At 39.7% G+C, this 20,705-nt stretch overlaps 1 protein-coding gene across 1 annotated transcript in view; it reads left to right on the top strand.

Moving 5' to 3' along the window:
• LOC127573806 (rho GTPase-activating protein 6-like) overlaps positions 1 to 20,705 on the top strand; it is a 76,145-nt gene that overhangs the window by 42,993 nt on the left and 12,447 nt on the right. Inside the window, exons 6-9 of the mRNA XM_052022312.1 lie at positions 4,690 to 4,745; positions 6,618 to 6,768; positions 10,126 to 10,274; positions 13,750 to 13,926. Coding sequence (XP_051878272.1) covers positions 4,690 to 4,745; positions 6,618 to 6,768; positions 10,126 to 10,274; positions 13,750 to 13,926 — 533 coding nt within the window. The remainder of the gene's footprint in view (positions 1 to 4,689; positions 4,746 to 6,617; positions 6,769 to 10,125; positions 10,275 to 13,749; positions 13,927 to 20,705) is intronic.

The raw sequence follows: 20,705 nt of genomic DNA, 5'->3' as shown, positions 1-20,705 counted from the left end.
GCTGCCAGGGGTGCTGGTAGAGGCAGATACACTGGGGACATTTAAGAGATTCTTAGCTAGGCACATGGATGATAGAAAAATGGAGGGGTATGTGGGAGGGTTAGATTGATCTTAGAGCAGGTTAAAAGGTCGGCACAACATTGTGGGCCGAAGTGCCTGTACTGTGCTGTAATATTCCATGTTCCATCACTTCTCATTCTTCTAAACTCGAGAGAGAACGGGCTCAGTCTGCTTAATCTCTGCTAATTCCCTCCGTCACCGAAATCAATCTGGTGATCCTTCATTGCACTTCCTCCATTGCAGGTATATCCTGCCTTGAGTAGGAAGTTCAAATTTGTACACAATATTCCACGTATAGTTTTACCACAGTTGTATATAACTGTAGCAAATCATCTTTGCGCATCGTCATATCCTCTATCAATAAATGCCAATGTACTATTTATTTACCTTTCTAATCACTTACTAGATCTTTCAGCGATCTATATACAAGGACACCCAGGTCCCTCTGAAAACCAACATTTTTCAATTTCTTACCATTTAAAATAGTCTCTGTTGTTTCTGTATTTTTTTAACCATATTGATGACTTCCTATTTGTCCATATTCCATTTGGCATGTTCCCACCCATCACTCAGTTTGACTATGTTCCCTAGAAGACTTTCTGTTTCTTCCTCATAACTCATGCTTCTGCCCTGCTTTGTATCATCAGAAGACTTATAAATAATAGTCGTGGTCTTCTCATCCAAATCATCGATATAGATTGTGAACAGTTAGAAACTCCAGCACCAGTCTCTGTGGTCCTTCCAAATGGTCACAGCCAGTCAAACAGAAGATATTGCTTTGAATCCTATACTCTTGTTTTCTGTTCTATAACCACTCTTCAGTCCACCCCAGTATATTAACCCATCTCCACGTGGTCTAATTTTGTTTAATGACCTCTTATGTGCACCTTATCTATGGCCTTCTGAAAGTCCAAATACACCACATCCACTGTTTCGCAAATATCTATTCTGCAAATTAAAAAAATCTGACAGATTTGACAAACATGATTTTCATTTCCAAAATCCATGATGACTCTGCTTAATCATAATCGACGGACCTTGTGAACAGCCTGGACCCCTGTCTCCATCTACTAGTCATAACCTCCCAACCCAAAAAATAACCCATCTATTCCTGTTTTGCATTTTCTATCCATTAACCAATGCTTAACCCACATCATTATATCACCCCCAAATCCGTCAGCTCTAATTTCCTTTAATAACTTTATTAAAAACCTCCCAAGTTCCAAATGCATCACATTTACTGATTCTTCCTTATCTAGTATGTTAGTTGTAACATTAAAAACAACGGATACATTTAACAAATATAATTTCTCTTTCTTAAATACATGTTGACTCTGCTAGATATTATTATCATTATTTTCTAATTCTCCATTACGACCTCCTTAATAATAGATTCTGGGATTTTCTGTTCTACTGAGGTCAGGATAGCTGATCTATAGTTCCCATTTTCTCTCTCCCTCTGTTCTTAAATACCTTCCAATCTGTGGGAGCAATTCGAGGGCCTCTGGCTTGTTGGAAGATGACAACCAGTGCACCCACTATCTCCATTGCCACCCTGTTATCAGGTCCCGGGGATTTATTGGGTTTTACTCCCACTAATTTCTCCAATACCAGTTTTTATTAATTTCTTTTGACTCCTTATTCACTCGAGACCTGTTGTTCTCTACCACTTATTGGACTTTATTATGTTTCTTCAATGAAGGCAGACAAAAAATACTTGTTTAGCTTTTATACATTAATAGAAACTTTTTAGAATATATTTAAGTTTGTCCCAGAGAAACTTGACAGTATGCCTGCCCACATGGGTATTTGTCTCTTAACTCTTTGTACCCTATTATTAGGAGGGCTCACCCTTTGATACCTTTCCTGAGAAGCGATTTACCCATAATTTGTTGTTGAGCCTGTTCTCTTGCGCACTTTCCTGCCATTTAGTATTTCTTTTATCATGCAACTAATTTTAAACTTCTTTTAAATATACATGAGAACTCTGCTACAGCAGTTTTTGGCAGACACTTCCACATCCTGAGCACTCTCTGAAAGATGTTTTCTGTCATCCACTCTAACTATTTTTTGACTACACAAGGCCAAGTCTTACTGGACTTATCTGTTTGTCCAGAAGAGCCGCCCACAGTTCCCCCACGCCTTCATGGGTTAGAAGCAGAGGCAATTTTGCTGGCTGTCTCCAAGAATCTAGCAACATAACCTCAGTGATGACAGGGCCTTTGTTGGTGTGGTGAAGAGGGTCAGCCACTGGAATACCTCTTACAGCTTGTGATAGCTATCAAAGTTGCAATCAGGACTTTGCTGCTGGAACTGATTTTAAAATTTTATTTTACTGTTAAAAACTGTTAAAATTGAAGTAGGACAGAAATATAAAAGTTATATAAACAAAAAAGTTAACTATAAACAGAACTATAAACAGAATTATTTATAAATAATCAATGACAGTAAACTTAAGCAAAATAATTTAGAAATATAACACCTTTTAAAATTCCAAAGACACAAAACCCCCATTGAAATCAATGGGGTCTTAAAACCTGTGCCAGGTCTAGGGTTATTAGAATTGTCTTCCAACAATGAAAGACAGATTGTGGGTGAATAACAACATTTACCTGCAATACCAATCCACAGTGAATAACCAGGGATCCTGGGAGCAACACTGTCTCAATGGATGAAACTGTCTCCTGTAACCATGGACATTGTACAAAATGATCCTAAATAAGTTGCTTCTGAGCCCTTAACTTTATTCAATATATATATTTGATTGTATTGACTAATTATATATTGTAACTTGTATAAAGGAAATGAAGGTACAGTGGTTGAACTTGCTTATGACACAAAGGTGGAGTTGGAGAGCAAATTGTTACAAAGGAGTACAGATATGTTAAGAGATTGGGCAAAGATCTGTCAAATGAGGAAACTGTGATGTTGTCCACTTTGGATGACCCTGGGGTATTATATTCCATAATTAGATCCAGCAGTATTGCACATTGCTGAACTTTATGTGTCTGACCACTGACTAAAGCTCCAGGCAGCATTAAAACAGAGCCAGTATCTAAGGCAGATAGAGAACATATGAAACTACCAATACGCCCATAGAAAGTCTTCTTGTTGTACTTCATGCTTAGTTACTCTTATTCTTACTCCTCAGCTTTGCAGATCTTACTTTGATTTTTTTTTCAATGCTTTATATTTATTGAGTCTTTCATTATTTATTATCAACTCTCTGAGCCAAATTTTGTTTTAGTCTCACTGTTCACTCTTGGGACTCAGCCAGTGAACCTCTCCCATCTTTTCTAAATGGAATGATCGATTTATAGCTATCCCATTTTCCCTTTTCATATTTTCCATTGTTAACTAATAGTTTTACTTAACAATTTGTCCTTCCATTTAATCTGGCCAAGGTACCATTTATCTCATGTTCATTTGATTTTTTTCCTAGTAAAGCACCCATGACCTATTTTTTCTTTTACCTATTCTATCTCTATATAGAACCTATTTATATATTGGTTACAGATTTCCAAGTATTTTGCAAACATTTTCCTACCTTAGGCTGTTTACTTGTTCAGTTTAATTATCCAGAACCAGGTCAGGGACTGCTCTTGGATTGGATAAAACTGACTCAAAAATGTCTTGACTGCAGAGAATCCATCTCTCATTTCCTTTCTTCCTCCTGACTCCAAACTTTTCTTGGATAATTAAATTGACCAACACTTGAAATCTCATCTCTTCAATGTATCTATAATTGTCACCCTTAGTTTCCTCCCCAGCATTTAGGATATCTCATGAATATAACCGATTTTTTGTTATTAAGCATCTTAGTTCAGAGTAATTCTGTTCATACTGTAACATTTCACCTTGTAACTCCTTACAAACAGTGTTAATATCTTTAATTGAAACCATTACCCCCTCTACGCTCCTTTGCTAATTAATAGCTAATCCAAGCCCATTTGTATTGTTATTCCAATTCTTAGTACTTCATCATGATTTCTGGACTAAAGTTACTTGGCAGACCTGCTGCACTTTTACAGTTGCTCCAGTGGGAGTCTGCTCGAGAAGACTAGAACCTGGACACGTAGAGTAGCTGGAGGAAACATATGGTTTGACTTAAAAAGCCAAAGCCTCTTCCCAGCCCTTACAGAGTGGGAACAAATTCTTCTCCTTCAGGGTTAGTAGATTAATTGGCCACTGCAAATTATCTCTTGTGTGTAGGTGAGTGGTAGAAACTGGAGGAGAATAAAAAACTGGGATTAATGTAGGATTAGTGTAAATGGGTCGGTGTGGACTCTGGGCCAAACGTCTTCTTTCTGTGTTGTATCGCTCTATGACTTTATGACAGAGAAATTGAGATTTTGATCAGAAGTGCCATGTCGGATTTCAACCGTGGCATGTTTCAATGTACAAATAGTTGCAATCACATTCAGTCTGGAAATAATCACTCACACATAGTTGAAATAAAAATGCTGTTTTCCTGAATTTCTGGGCTAGTGTCTTTGTTGGCTACCAGCCATCCTACAGAAGTGAAGAGAAGGAAGCAGTTTATTATTTCTGATGGTCATAATAAATATTAGATTCTGGTAACTTGTCATGAGTGTTGCTCTTTTTGAAAGATACTCACTTATTTTTCAGGTCTTCAGACAGTTGGTATTTTCCGAGTTGGAAGTTCTAAAAAAAGAGTCCGACAGGTAAAATTAAGTAATATCTACAAAGCCTATTGAATTGAAATGGATGCCAGATAACATAAGCTGGCTTTCTGTTTAGAACAGATTCTTTTACTTTAAATGATCCTGTATGATCCCAGGTTACCCATGTAATTTTTGCACATAAATAAAAGGGAAAATTGGAGACTGCGCTGATGTGCAGGTATCACAAGAGAGCCATGAATGATGAGGATATTTAATAATTAAGCAAGAGGCAAGTGATTTATTTACTGGGGTTAACACATTCATCACTTTCTCTGTTGAAAGAAACCAGCTTAAGACACAACAGAATTTCCACCAAGTGATGGAGTGCTAAAGAGTCCAGAGCATAGATGCTACGAGGGTTCAACACTTCTACCCTATTTACCACATGAAGAGAAAAGACTTCTGTTCAGATCACAAAGTAGTTGAAGTAATCCATTTAGCCCATTTTAGCTCATCCACCTGGGACATTTGAAAGTTTAACCCCTGCTAGGTGGATGTTAAACAATTCCAGAATTTTCAGTTCAATCGAAAAATTCACTCCATGCCTCGATTAATATTGCATGCAGTGAAATTTCCTGAATTTGTTTTGTTACTAATTTGATCCTGTGGTTCCATAACTTCTTTTGGGATTTTACTTTGAAATAATTTTCCAGATTAACCTTTTCTACACCAGCTAGAGTCTTGTGTAATTGTGCAATGTTACCAGACAGACAACATTTTCAGGAATGAAGAGCTCAAATTTCACTGTTTTTGTAAGATAAGATATTTATTTATTAGTCACAGATTAGCAATACTTCTTGTGGCTCTGTTTCTGGGTGAGTGGACAAGGCACAGTTTTTGATGCACAACTTATAGTCCATTAGTCAGGCAATGTTTAACTGTGGAATCTGGAAGCAAATAATTGGATATCATCCAGACAGCATCATAATGTCTTCATCATACTGTAGTTTATGGTGCTTGCATGAACCAAATGCTTAGGCAGCCTGAACAGATGGCTACAGGAAGAATGGTGGAATCCTCATCATGAGCAAGACATGGAAGTAAGATTTTAAGTGTTGCCCATTTTAAAGAAGCATGTTAAACACACACATATTGTAAAATTAAATGCATACGAATGCATTCATGATATGTGGGTGGTTCATCTCAACAGTAGCAGAATCTAAATATAATTAAATAACGTGGATCAGAATAAGGCAAAACCTTTACTATCTGGATCATTTAAATAAAGTTCTCTACAGTGTTGCAAATGTGTGGTGAATCATAATAATCCACCACAGGTTTACTTCTGCTTTGTAAAAAATAGTAGATATGATGCAGAACAAAGGAGTTCTGTGGTCAAAGATGAAAGAAACTGACTCAGAATGAAATGCAACCACTGTGAAAGGAAGAAACTACATTGGTATGACGATGATACAAACCTGGTCTTCGCTTAATTCGTTAATTCAGCTGTGCCATGGACAAATTAGTGAGAGGGCAAGTTAACCAGAGCTCCAGTTTGTTATCCTGTCCTGTTAGTCTTGAATGGAACATTGGATGAAGGTAGGACTTGGTTTGGTTGTCATTCCAGTTTTGACAGTTTCCTGCAAACACCTGGTGATAATTTGCAGGAACGGATATCACTTGAACTTTGTTTTGGAATGCTTACCATTGCTATCAATAATGGAGAGTAGATGTGAAAGAAAGCATCCAGAGTTTCTTTTAAATTGAATCACAATAGAATCCAAATATTATGCAATACAGAAATCTAACCATTAGAATTCAAAACTGCTTTTTTTTGAGGCAGAAGATCTTTTGAAGAAATCGTGCCATGATATTGAAACAAAAGGACAAATGCTTAACCTAGTGAGGCAGCTGCACGTTTATGTATTTCAGCTGCGAGATGAATTTGATCAAGGTCTGGAAGTGATCTTGGATGAAGAACACAGTGTCCATGATGTAGCAGCTTTACTGAAGGAATTCCTGCGGGATATGCCAGATCCACTTCTTACCAGAGAACTCTACACAGCCTTTATCAATACCATGTGTAAGTACAGACCCACTCACCATCTGATTTTGTTTACACTCTCATGAAATGGGGTGTTGCAAGCAAAGCTGTCAATCATTTTCTATCCCTAATTGGTGTTTAGAAGATTGTGTGAATCAGCTTCTTGAAGCAAAGCAGTCCTGTGGAGGACTTCAGTAGTTTATTAGGAAGGCATTTCAGGGTTTCAGCTCAGTTACGATGAAGGAACAGTGATGTATTTCCAGGTCAGGATGGTGTGTGACTTAGAGATGATGGGATTCCCACGGGCATTCCGCCATTGGCTTTCTAAATTGGAATGTGCTGTCAGAGAAGTCATGTGAGTTACCACAGTGTTTTGTCCAGATGGTGCACACTGTAGCCACAGTGCGCTAGTGCTAGAGGAAGCAAATGTTTTAGGTGCTAAAGAAGTTAGCAATCAAATAGACTGTTTTAGCCAAGATAGTGCCAAGCTTCTTGACTGTTGTTGGTGCTACACTTAATAAGCAGAGAGAATTCCAACACAGTTGTGAAATACCTTGCAGACAGATGAAACGTCATGGAGGAGTAAAAAAGTGAGCCACTTGCTGCAGAACACCCAGCCTCTATTGTGACTGGACCAGTTAGGTTTCTGGCCAATGTGACCCCTTTCCAGGGTCCCGGACTTCTGCTCTCACATTCCCTGCCCCCAGAGAGAATAGAGATGGAGTTTCCTTGGTCCTAACCTTTCACCCTACCCACCACCTCATCCAGTACATCATCCAGTACATCATCCTTCGTCATTTCCGCCAGCTGCAATGAGATCCCAATACTGGTCACATCTCCCCTTCCACACACATTTTCTGCTTTCTGCAAGGACCACTCCCTCCGTGATTTCCCGGTTCACTCATCCCTCCCCATCCAGCCCTCCCCATCCCCAGGCACTGCATGAACCAAAGGCTTAGGCAGCCTGAACAGATGGCTGCAAGAAGAATGGTGGAATCCTCATCATGAGCAGGATAAGGAAGTATGGATGAGCAGTATAAGGAAATATGTTCCCCAACCCTCCTCATCCCCCTCCCCTCCCCTGCAATCGAAGGAGGTACAACACTCGTCCCTACACTGCCTCCGTCACCTCCATCCAGGGACCTAAACAGCCCTTCCAGGTCAGGCAAAGATTCATGCGCACTTCATCCAACCTCATCTACTGCATTCAGTGCTCCCGATGTGGCTTCCTCTATATCAGCAAAGCAAGACACAGACAACACAACCGTTTTGTGGAGCACATGCGCTCTGTCCACAACAGCCATCCTAAGCTCCCAGTCTCGTGCCATTTCAGCCCCCCTTCCCATTCCCACACTGACCTGTCAGTCCTTGGCCTTCTCCACTGCCAGGGTGAGGCTGAACGCAAACCCGAAGAACAACACCTCATATCCCACCTGGGTAGTTTACAGCACAATGGTATGAACATTGATTTTTCCAGTTTCAGGTAATCTGCACCCCCTGTGCTCCTTTCTCTCTCCTTCTGATCCACCCAGGTTCTCTCACCCCCACCCCCCCCTTTTTTCCATTGACCCACCCAGCCCTTACAGTACCCAGTTTCATTCCCCTCCCCCTCCGGGTTTCATCTGTGTATCCACCCACATGCTTAACTCACTGGGTCTCCTATCTTCTCTCCACACTGGTCCCATCTTCCCATCACCCTTCCCTTATCTGGTTCCACTTCACCTTCCTTACTTGTCAGATTCCAGCATCTGTACATTCTTCTGTCTGCACCTTTCACCTTCCAGCCTCTGTCTCTGCCTCCACCCTCCCCTCCTCCTGCCTCCTCTCTACCTGGTTCCATCCTCCTCCCTGTTTACTGGCCAGTTTGTGATTCTGTTGTTAAGAGCAAAAATCCCTAAAATTTAAACGTCAATCTAGCATGATTGCTTCCTCAACTTTGCCCAGTGACTCCATAGGATTTGGAGCATGGCCAGAAACAGGTCAGTGTTACAAATAATTTAAACCTTGAGGCTCAGCACCTTCTGAAGAAGGGTCAATGAGTTGTATCATGAACCCCAAATGTAGGATTTAACATACTGAATATTGGATTAGATAAACCCTTGCATTGGATTGGAAGGAATTATATTATTTGGCATCAGGAATAGAATGCATCATACTTTTAACTTAAAAAGAAGGCTTTTCATAAAGATACCTGTAACAAAATGCAGACCATTGCCAGGTTACAAACATCTGGCTTATGGATATCCCCACACATGAGCAAACTCCCATAATATTATTAAATTCAAAAATCCAATGTACGTACAAGCTTTCATTCCTACAGATGGCAGAACTAGTTTCTTTTCTCTCAACTCTTAGTAATTGTTTTTCTTTCTTATCAGTCTTGTCTGCTTTTGATGTCATTTATTACAATACCGTGGAGGTATGGTTACCATATCAAATCATTTTTGTGTGTTTTCTGACTTATGGACAAAATCTGTAAATACGGAACACATTCATTACCCAAAGAGGGCCTGTATTGGTTTTGACAAAGAAGTATATATATATGGAGAAACCTTGGAGGCTAATGAATATCAAAGCCAACAATAATAATGAAAATTGTTGGTGTCAAAGTCATCTTAAAACGGTCAAAAGATGATGAAACTGATTGTTTTATTGGAAACAAATGAAAGAGATGTTTAACGAGGTCTATGCTTAGAGAGGCATAGCAGCTGGGATAGAAGGAATGCAGTCAGATCTGTGCTATGCTGCAGTGAACTGGTCCTCACTGATCAGCTGGGAGTCAAGCTTGTAGAGGAAGACTGTGCTCAGGACCACACAGAGAGGAATAGCATAGTCCAAGGGCGACAGAAAATCCAGCCCCAAATTAACTCGCTCTTCAGGTGCTGCTGACTTTATGACTGATTTCAGAATTCTCTGTTTTTTCAATTTCATGCATTCTTCCTTTTTAGGACTTAATAAACTTTAGTAGATATTTTTCCTGGAAATGTAATTGAATAACTGATCATTTCTTATAGCCAACCCAGTCAATGTTAATTCCTAGCTGGAATGCTTGATGGAATAGTAGAATAGAAAATTGCAGTCTGCACCTAAGCCACGTTGTATCTGACCTGGGGGTATATGCCCAAAATGGGGACATATGCTGCTAACATCCCACAGTGATAAATGTGCATTCACCATTTTGCCTATCCCTTGCAAAAAAAAACAATTAAATCACAGATGGGAATTTCATTAGATCCAAGCAGCAACCTGGAGAATAAATTAATGACATTGAGGTTTGTTTTCAGAGGAATTTAAAGTACATCCAAATTTGCAATTCCTTGTTTGATTAATAGGATGTCAACAACAAATTCTCCAACACCACAAAACCATGATTTCTCCTTGTTTTGTCTGCTGCAGCAATGAATCAGAAGAAACAGTTCTCCACCCTCCAGCTGCTGATTTATCTGTTGCCCCCGTGTAACTGTGACACTCTGTTCCGATTGCTTGAGTTGCTGTCAAAGGTTGCCAGCCATGCCCATGACTCTGTTGGTGAAGATGGACAAGAGGTAATAATGACATTAATTTCAACATTGTTTGCTCAGAAAAAATAAAATCCAGCAGCCAGCTCTCAGTGTCCTGGCCAACATCCTTCTCTCAGCTATTACTACTGAAAGCAGATTAACTGCTCATTCATCTTCTTGATGTCTATTGAACTTTGTTTGGCAGAGTATTGGCTGCCATGCATACTAACCTAATAGTCAACTGAAGATAACTCACTATGCAAGAGGATTTTGATATTCCTTGAGTAACACTGCTGGTATCGTACCTGGAAATGTCAAATGGGTGCATATTAATCCTGTTTATGCCTGTATGCACATGGGAGTTGAGGTTGCCCAAGTTCCAAAAATCTGCACCACTTCCCCACTCCCAAGTCCCTCTTCCTCAATTTCCACACCTCATTCCCGGATTTGCCAGTATTGCTAAGGGTATCAGCAGAATCTTTGATTCTAATTAAATTTTTCAGACACAAATGTCATATGGAATCAAACATGTTCACTCCCAGCATTTTGATTTCTAATTCAACACTGAACCTCATTAACATTTAAAGAAAAGGACATTGGATGGATGAATTGGTGTTTGTAAGCAGAAGCATGGAGCAAAAAAGGCAGCAGAATAGATCATCTCAGTCCAGGTAACAGAACACTGCATGAACTGTTTGAATTTATAGAGATTACAGAGGAATGTATAGGACAGAGGCATTTAGGGAGTTCCCAATGAGAAAAGGAGATGGGGATTAAATTTGGTCTCCAAAATTATCCTGAAGTGCTGGATGACTTTAATTTAATAGATCTTGCCTGGGCAGATGGAGTGACAGATGGTTAAACAACAGCAGAACTGTTATTATGGTTTAAGGGCAAGAGGAGAGAATTATCTGAAGGAGCAAGAAAAAGTGATTTAAACAGAAACCTGATGCACAGCTTGAAGGTAACAGGGCTGAAGAGAAGCAAGGAATGTAGTTAGCAAGGCAGCTGAAGTAGTGTGAAGACACAGCATTATCACTACTACAAATTAATTTGTGCCACTACCACCACAATTGGTAAAAGATAAATTTGGAGTTGATATCAGGAAGTTATCCAAATAAAGCATGATCAAAAGATGGAATTTATTTCCAGGTTGACAGTCAAGAGTAAAGCTGGAATAATTTTTAAGATCCATGTGATGAGTGGAGCCAACATTTGGCCCTTTTGTCTTGTGATGTTCTAAGATCGAGTGATAGAGTCATACAGCATGGAAACAGGCCATTCAGCCCACTAATTCCATGCCGACCAGTGGGCACCCATCTGTATTAATCTCATCCCTCAGCAATTGGACTGTAGCCTTCCATGCTTAGACGATTCAAATGCTTGTCTCAACACTTCTTAAATGCTGACACATTTCTTCTTCCAGCATTCTTTCGGGCATTGCAGTCCAGGTACTCATAGAGTCATACACACAGAAACAGGCCCTTCGGTCCAACTGGTCCATGCTGACCAAGACGCCCATCTAAGCTAGTCCCACTTCCCCATGACTGGCCCATAACCCTCTAAACCTTTCCTATCCATGTACAAGTGCCTTTTAAATGTTGTTAATGTACCTGCCTCAACCACTTCCTCTGGCAGCTCATTCCATATAGTGACCACCCTCTGGGTGAAAATGTTGTCTCTCAGGTTCCTGTTAAATCTCTCCCCTCTCACTCTAAACCTATGCCGTCCAGTACTTGATTCCCCAACCCTGGGAAAAAGACTGTGCACATTGACCGTATCTATGTTCCTCATGATTTTAAACCCCTTCATAAGATCACCCCTTATTCCCTCATGCTCCAATGAATAAAGTTCTAACCTGCTCAACCTTTCTCTACTCACCACTCGTTGGGTAAAAGAGGTCACTCTGATCCCCTGCAAATCTCTTACCCCTTACCCTAAATCTATGTCCTCTGATTCATCTCTGATAAGGCGAAATGTTTTCTGCAGTCAACCCTATTTATACCCTCATAATTTTAAATACTTCTTAATTTTCTCCACTCCAGGAAAAACAGGCCTATCCTCTTCGGTCCCTCCTCATAACTAAAAAGCCTCTATCCTAGGCAACATCCTGGTGAACTTCCTCTGCACTATCAAAGCTTTTCTATAGTGTGATGACCAGAACTGCATACAGTACTCCAGCTGTCTGACCAATGTTTTATAAAACTGGAGAATATCCTCCCTGCTCTTCCATTCCTTGCCCTAACTAATGAATTCCACTATCCCAAATGCCCTCTTAACCATGTTTTCTACCTGCGCTGCCACCTTCAAGTATTTTTGTATTTACACACTGAGGTTCCCCTGTTTCTCAATACTCCCTAGGACCTAAGTATTCATGGAGTATGTCCTAGCCTCATTATTTCTCCCAAAATGCATCATGTAACATTTCTCAGGATTAAACTCCATCTGCCATTTCCCAGCCCATTTGATATCACCCTGAAGCCTAAGTCCACCCTTCGCACTGCCAACAACTCCACCAATCTTCTGCAAACTTACTGATCATGCATCCAATATCGACATCCAAACTCATTATGTGTATTACAAGCAGCAAGGGTCCCAGCACTGATCCCTCTGGAACACCACTAGTTACAGGCATCCAAGCACAAAAGTAGCCCTCTACCATTACCCTCTGTCTTCTATTGCTAAAACTATTTTGTATCCAATCTGCCAACATGCCCTGGATTCCTTTTGAACTAGTCTCCCATGTGGGACCATGTCAAAGACCTTATTAGGTCTTATAAAGTCCACGTAAACCACATCTACTTCCCTGACTCATCAATATACTTTGTTACCTCCTCAAAAACTTCAATCAGTTTGGTCAGACCAGAACTGCCCTTGACAAAGCAATTCTGGTTATCTCTGATTAGACCCTGCCTTTCCAAGTGATCATTAATCTTGTCCTTTAGAATTCTTTCCAATAATTTTCCTACCAATGATGTTAGGCTCACAGGTCTGTAATTACCAGACTTTTCCCTGCTGTCCATCTTGAAAAGAGGGGCTACATTTACCATCCACTAGTCATCTAGTACCTCACTTGTGGCCAGTGAAGATTAAAAGATCTTAGCCAGAGCCGCAGAAATCTCTTCTCTTGCCTCCCATAACAGCCTGGGATAACTTTTATTCGGCCCTTAGCATCTATCCACTTTTAAGCCCGCTAGGGCATTGAGTATCTCATTTTTTATTGTGTAGATTTGCACTAGAATTTCACTTTCCCCTTTGCTGAGTTCTCCAATTATAAAGTCTGTTTCCTTTGTAAATACCGATGTGGGAAAAGACAATGTAGCAAAAACCTTGCAAACAGTATAGATCCAACCATGTACATGTCTGCAGTCAGACATGAATTTCACCAATCAGAAATGTACATCAATAAATTGTGGGCTTCACTGCCCATTATAGGTCATCCAGCTTGTTCATGTGGAACAACCTTTCAGTAAACTGCGCGGTTGAAGAATAGTGATTGCTTCTGTTTCTGATTTTTTAGGTGACCGGAAACAAAATGACAGTCCCCAATCTGGCCACTATCTTTGGCCCAAATCTGCTGCACAGAGAGAATGTTTCTGACAAAGACTACAGTATGCAGGCAGTTGAAGTTGAGGAAAGCTCAGCTGTCATTGGGGTGATCCAAAAAATGATCGACAATTACAAAAACCTGTTCCTAGTGAGTATGGCATAAGACTGTCCTCTGATATGAATTTTCTGCTTTTCCAAAAGCACTATTTTTTTTACAACAGTCTTTTGACACTTTGCTCAAGCAATTCTTCTTCTATAATCAGGCTCCAGTGTATTATTCCTATTTTTCCAGCAAGTGAGTCTAAAAAGAAGAATATGACACCAGATTCACATTCCCCTTCTGTTATACCAGTATTCCCTACCACAAGCACAGAATGTTAGCTGGGTTTACAGTCAGAGGTTGCTAAAGAAGCTATTTATGTTTAACCCATGTTGATCAGAAGGACATACCGTAAAACTAAGGAAGATTGAAAAGGTAAAGAGCTTTTTCTCCCCCTCAAATGGAACCTATTTGATCTATAGGTCTGGAGGACTTTCTGGCAACTGAGTTCAGACATCACCCCAAAGACCTCCCAACAGTAGTTTTCAGTGCAGCCTAGCCTGGCTGGCTTTCAGCCCTGGCTTCTGGATGCAGGCCACGTAAGAGATATTTGTGTTGGAGATATATTTGGGCCAAGCTCAGGAAAATGCTTACAAATTGGCAGATTCAGAATAATAACAATTTATGTATAGCACACAATGTGGAAGGGTAAGCATTTGCACCTGCAAGTGTTTTTGAGGGACAGGAGACATGATTTACAGTGGTCCCATTGTTCCAGCTTCCTCCATATGGATTTAAAACTGGCACCAGATAAGCAAAGCTATTGTTTTCAAATACCATTTTTGCAATCATAATACATTGTTTTCTGGTAAAGTGCCTAAAATTGCTAAAATAATTCATATTTAGTTTGTTAGTGAAACAAATGCCACCTAATCTGTATCCCAGAGAAGCAAAAATATTTGCCAGAGTAAATATTGTGCTTATTAATCCAAAACAAAATAATGCCTTATAGACTTAGCAAACTTCATGATGTCTTGGGTCAAAGAAGCTGACACATTGAAGGACCACCTAAGATGCAATCGGGAAATAATAAAGAGAAATATTCCCTTGCGTGAGCTTCTGTTTTCTTGTACAAATTTCTGGGTTGTGATGTGATATTGAGGCCAACACTGAAACATCCTCACAATTATTGAGTATATAAATCTGCAAAATTGTTATTTCTTTGATAACATGCTGAAAATCAATATTTGATTTGTTAGTGAAATTTAATTTTATAAAAGGTATTGACTTGTATTAGACCAAGAATGTAAGAGAAGTCGTCTTGATATTACCTGTTGACCAATTTACAAAATTGCTTGTGCATAGTTAGATAATTGGACCAACATAAACTAAGCACATGATAGGACTCTAAATTGAGTTCCTCCAACCTAGAATTCCAATGAGCCAGATCTGCCATCCCAATATTCAATTTTTCCTTTATGCAGGAAAATTTTTGTATGCTTCTGTAGCATTGAGGTTAGGTTTCATTTAATTCAAAAATAATTGAGAATTATTTATTTTGTTCAGTGTTATAATGATATCACATGTAAATATTGCATTGTTACAAATCAGATATGAGTGATATTGCAGTTTAAGGAATGAAAATTGCTGTTCCAGACATGGGTCTAGAGTTTATTGGCCCAGGGAGAGGCATTCCAAAAACTGAAGATGGGTCCACAGCAGCAAAGTTCAGTAGTGCCTGAGGCCCAAGGAGTTAGTTGCTGCTGAATAACCTTTATGACATCCCGTCATTTGCTGCACCATTACAGAATGTACAAAGAAGAGACCTTGTTAAGTCCAGAAATGGGAATAGATCTGGCTGCTTGAAGGGGAGAGCAAGTGAACAGTCAAAGGACAGGAGTCAAGGCTTAGCATTGATTTCTTTGGGACATAGAGTCAGGGCCTTGTGTTGGGTTAGGATCAGAGATGGGGAATTCCAGAGAATGTGTTTCTGCAAGCACATCCTTCCTATTGCTGTCTTGTGTAGAAAAGCTCGTGGCAGGCTATATTGAGTGGTGAGGATAAAGCAAAACTGTATGGAAAACAGCCTGAGCTCCTGGCCACCCACATATGGAGCTCAAACTGCTCATAATGTGATGGATTTATAAAATATGGTTTATCACAGATACGGTCACTTTAAACAAATATTAAAAATAGAATCAATTGTAACGGTGACTAGAAACTGGACAAATTAGCACTCATACTTTTTGTCACCAGTCACACAAATATTAATTTTTACTCAGAGTAGATCTCACAGGCCATCATTTTGCCCAATGCAAAAGTGGATTGGGCTTTTCTCACGCTGATCCATATTAATGTACCTGACCACTGCACAGCATCAGATGCACTTGAAATGGCCACATCTTCAGCATTGCACTTCTGATCTTCTTTTGACTGAAATTAGAAGTCTGACATCAGGAGAATGGCTGTTGATGGACAGTCACACCAAAACAAGGAGCACAGCACTTTGAAATCCCTAAAGAGTTGTAAAGTAGATGATCTCTATTCTGACTTTGATGTTTTGATCTCAGTATCTGATAGATGATTTAGAATAATATTTTCATATTAATTGGGTGTTCCTTAAAAGTTCCTTTATTCCTTTTCTATAAATATTTTTAACACAGGCATTGACCCAAGTGCATTTAAATAGAATGCAATCATGTTTGCAAACCACTGAAAAAAATTTATGATGAAATAATATCATAGAATTATACAGCATGGAAGCACAACTGATGCAGGGTTTCGATCCCTCCACAGATGCTGCTTGACCTGCAGAGTTGTTCCAGCAAATTGTTTGTTGACCTAGGATAACAAGGTCAAGCCCTGGGGATTTATCCACCTTTATGTGTTTTAGGACACCATGAACACAAACAACCAGACCTGACAACCTTAACTGCAGTGATGTTGGCAACAAGATTCTTAAAGCTTCAGAGGAATCAGTGAAATCACAAAAATCACAGAATGGTTAATGGATGGATGGAAGTCATTTACCTCATATCCAAACTGCCCAATGAAAGAGTAATCCAGTTAGTCCCATTCACCACCCTTCTCCCAAAGCCTTGAAAATTCTTGAGAAACAAACAATCTGCTGGAGGAACTCAGCGGGTTGAGCAGCATCTATGGGAGGAAAGGTATTGTCGATGTTTCAATCAAAACTCTGCATCAGCAACCCTGTTGCTCCAGAATCCAACATCTTCAGTCTCTTGTGTCTCCCCTGAAAATTCTTTCCTTTCAGATGCTTATCCAGCACCCTTGTAAATGTTAACGATTAGATCTGCCTCCACAATTATCCCTGAGAGGGCATTTCAGACCCTAAGCAATCACTGTGTACAGAAATCTTTCCTCGTGGTTCTTTTGCCAGTGCCCTTCATTCAATGTCCCCATCCTTGACCCCTTTGCCAATGGATATAGTTTTTTCTCTACCTACTCTGTATATACCCTTCACAAATTTAAACACCTCTATCAGATTTCTTTGCAACCTTCTCTGTTCCAAGGAGAACAAATTCAGTTTCTCTCATTGTCCCTTATAACTCAGTCCCTCATTGTTGGAATCATTTTATTCAGTCTCTTCTTCACCTCTCCAAAGTATTTAATCTTTTCTAAATGGGGCACCCAGAATTGGGTACAAGTTGAAACCAGTGTTTTATAAAGATTCATCAGTGTTTTATAAAGGTTTTTAATAGGCATTGAACAAAACAAAAATGGGCAATGTGGATAATTACAGTTGGTTTTTGCTAGAGTAGAAGGCTTTGTCTATTGAGTAGCTGAGAAAAGAAGCTGTTGGCATATAGGAAACTTTCAGGGAAGAATATTAAGTCTGCAAAACTACAAAACCTGTCACTAAAGAAGAATTTGGCATTGAATAAGGAACTGATCAACACATTGGTGTGAATACGTTGGTCAGAATTCTTTTCCACTATCAAAAGGTGCAGGTGCGGGTCCCACAGTGGATGCTCTTCCCACCTGACCTTGTTATGCCATGTCACAAGGCCACCCTAGGGAAGGTGAACCGACAAAGCAGTGGTGAAGTTATAATGTGCTTGTATGGTGAATGGGGAAAGTGGTGGGGGTGAGAGAGGCAATTAGGAACTTTCTCCATTCTGACTCTAATATTTAACTGTGAAGTCCAGGACCATGATTACAATTTTTGCTGGGAAATGGTGAATTGAAAACTTCTACCACTTTAAATTTCCTTGCCCACGCCACTGAGATTTTCTGTTTTGCATGAGTAGCTTCATTTTGGCAGCAGGAACGCAAGGGGGAGTTGATTTTCCATTTCCAATGACCTCTGACTCAACTTAGCCAAAGCTGTTGGTCCAAAGAGGAAAATCCCATCTACTTTCATTTACTCTTGACAACATTATTTTGATACCTACCTAAAGGCCTATTTTCAAAGGTAGGAGTTTACACCCACGTTCACTGAGCATTTCCCATGATAAAGTTATGACTGTGTGTGGTACCGGCCAGAACTGTAAACCAGCACCTTCAGCAACAACAGGCAACTGAAAGTTCCCTGATGCCAGACTATTCCTTGATGATACAAAAAAGGCAATCATTTTTGATTAGAAAGAGTGGAATATTTCTTAAATAAACATAGTTTCTTAAAGTTCATTGTTGATGTCACATTTTCATTCATACAAATGTTGGAATATATCATTCACTATCACCTGCTACACTACTGCGTAGATTTGCCTCTGTGTTGATAGAGCATTCACATAGTTTTACAAACAATTCCTCAGTTGTTTTCATTTCTGTCTGCTGTTTCTATTTTTAGATGGAAAATGGGAAAATGTTTCCAGCATCTGGAAGGGGCAGGAAAAATGTTGTAACCTTTCTAATCCTTTTAGACTGATTACATATAAATAACACATCGAAGGTCACTCTTCCTGCTGACTCAATGGGGAAAATTCATGAGATGTAAACGTGTAGTCTCTGAAAAGCCAGGTATAATTCCTGGTCAGTAGAGAAGCTGCAGTTCGTAAACTCAGTGTTTTTGGCTGCAGAAGCAGAAATATTTGCTGTGGCTTTCTGCTCGCTCATGTCATATGAGTAAACTGAATGTCCTTGATTGACAAAGCAAAATTCTCCCTCAGAATCTCTTCACTGCACCAGCATCACCTTTACACCAATTTGTATTTATGTGGTATCTTTAACACACAAAAAAAATCCAATAGCATTTAAAAGAGGTAATCTGCCAAAAATAAATGGTGAGTCAAAGGGTGGCAGGTTTAGGGTGGTACTTTAAAAAGGAAGGGGGAGGTGGAGGGGCAGTTGTGTTTAGGAGGGAATTTCAGAGCCTTGGATCTGGGTGGATGAAGATAAATTCACTAATGGAGCTGAAAAGGGAGGGTGGAGGTTCACAAATGGCAGAATTCAGATGATCAGAGAGCTGAAGGAGGTTAAAGCTGGAGAGTGGAAAGGCTAAGAAGGGTTTAATGGACAGGTATTTTAAATATGGAATAATGCATAAACAAGAGACAATGTAGGCCAGTCATGGAAAAGAGTGAACTAAAAAGGTGAAGTCCTAGAAATACTCAGCAGGCCAGGTGACGTCTGTGGAAAGAGAAACAGAGTTAACATTTCCCATTGAGACCTGAAATGTTAACTCTTTATAGGGATAGAGTTCTTCCAGCATTTTCTATTTTATTTCTGATTTCTAGCATCTGCAGCCTTTTGGTTTGGAAGAGATTGATTTGTGAGCATGCATTGGTGTGGGATGGGGCATAGCCAGCAGATTTTTGGGAGCTGGTGCCTGGAGAGGTTAGACAATGAGAGCCCCGATAGAGAATTATCAGAATAGTTAGTTCTCGAAGTGACAAAGGTATGGCTGAATCAAACGTTGGTGTTTCAATGGCAGATAGGCTGTGGTAGCAATGAAGCCATGTTCAGGGGATGGAGAGTGCTGGTATTTGCAGTTGGTTGGGAGCTCTGGTCACACTACAGTTTGTGTGATAGAGACTAATGTCTGCTGAACAAATTAATCCCAGGTTATTATAACTTCAAGTTCCCATTAATTCTCACTCATTGAGTAGCTGCAATTTGAAGAGGAGCGAGTTGTAGAAGAATTTGTTTCATATCTTCTCCATCTTTAAGGGCACCTACTTGCACCTTTATGCCATTGCAATCTCTGGTCCACCTCATTTTATCTTCTGCATGTCTTTGTTACCTCTCAGCTTGACAGTTCCAGTGCTCACTAGGTAAACTCAGTGAACTAGGTAAACTAGGTGATGTAGAGAAGCTGGTGGAACAGGCAGACAATTAGCAGGTGAAATTTAATGGAAGGAAATGTGAAAGGGTACATTCTAGTAGGAAAAATAATATGAGGGAGTATAAAGAAAAGAATGCAGTTTTGAACGGGGTACAAGAACAGAGAGATCTGGAGTTTTTTGTGTATAGTTTGTTCTTACTGATAGGTTTTACTTGATAATGTTCATCTGAAGAGACTCAGAACATTTTACCATATTAATAACTTTTGTGAGACCTAAGCTTTACTATCCCCAAATGGAAAGTACTTTTTTAAAATAAACTCTCTGAACTTCTTTTGGCCCTGATCCACTTCCTCAGTGGATTGACTTGCCAGGAATTAATGGCTGTTTCTTGATCAGATCATCAAGTGATATTTGAGTTCAGCCTTGGTGACGTGCACATTGTTGGCACGTACTTCATGTGTGAGTCACATCGGTTGTCCAAATCAACATCTTAGATGGCTCATACATCATTTGGGGTTGCTTTACGTGAATTGAATCTTTCTTCATATCAAAATCATCACATAAGATAACATCGAGGCTGAATAGTTTAAAATAAACATACTTTCAACTGTTGTGAACATCCAGATTAAAATATTATTG

Source organism: Pristis pectinata, chromosome 8 (genome assembly GCF_009764475.1).
Source record: "Pristis pectinata isolate sPriPec2 chromosome 8, sPriPec2.1.pri, whole genome shotgun sequence".
NCBI lineage: Eukaryota > Metazoa > Chordata > Chondrichthyes > Rhinopristiformes > Pristidae > Pristis > Pristis pectinata.
This window is presented reverse-complemented; position numbering and strand designations above follow the sequence as displayed.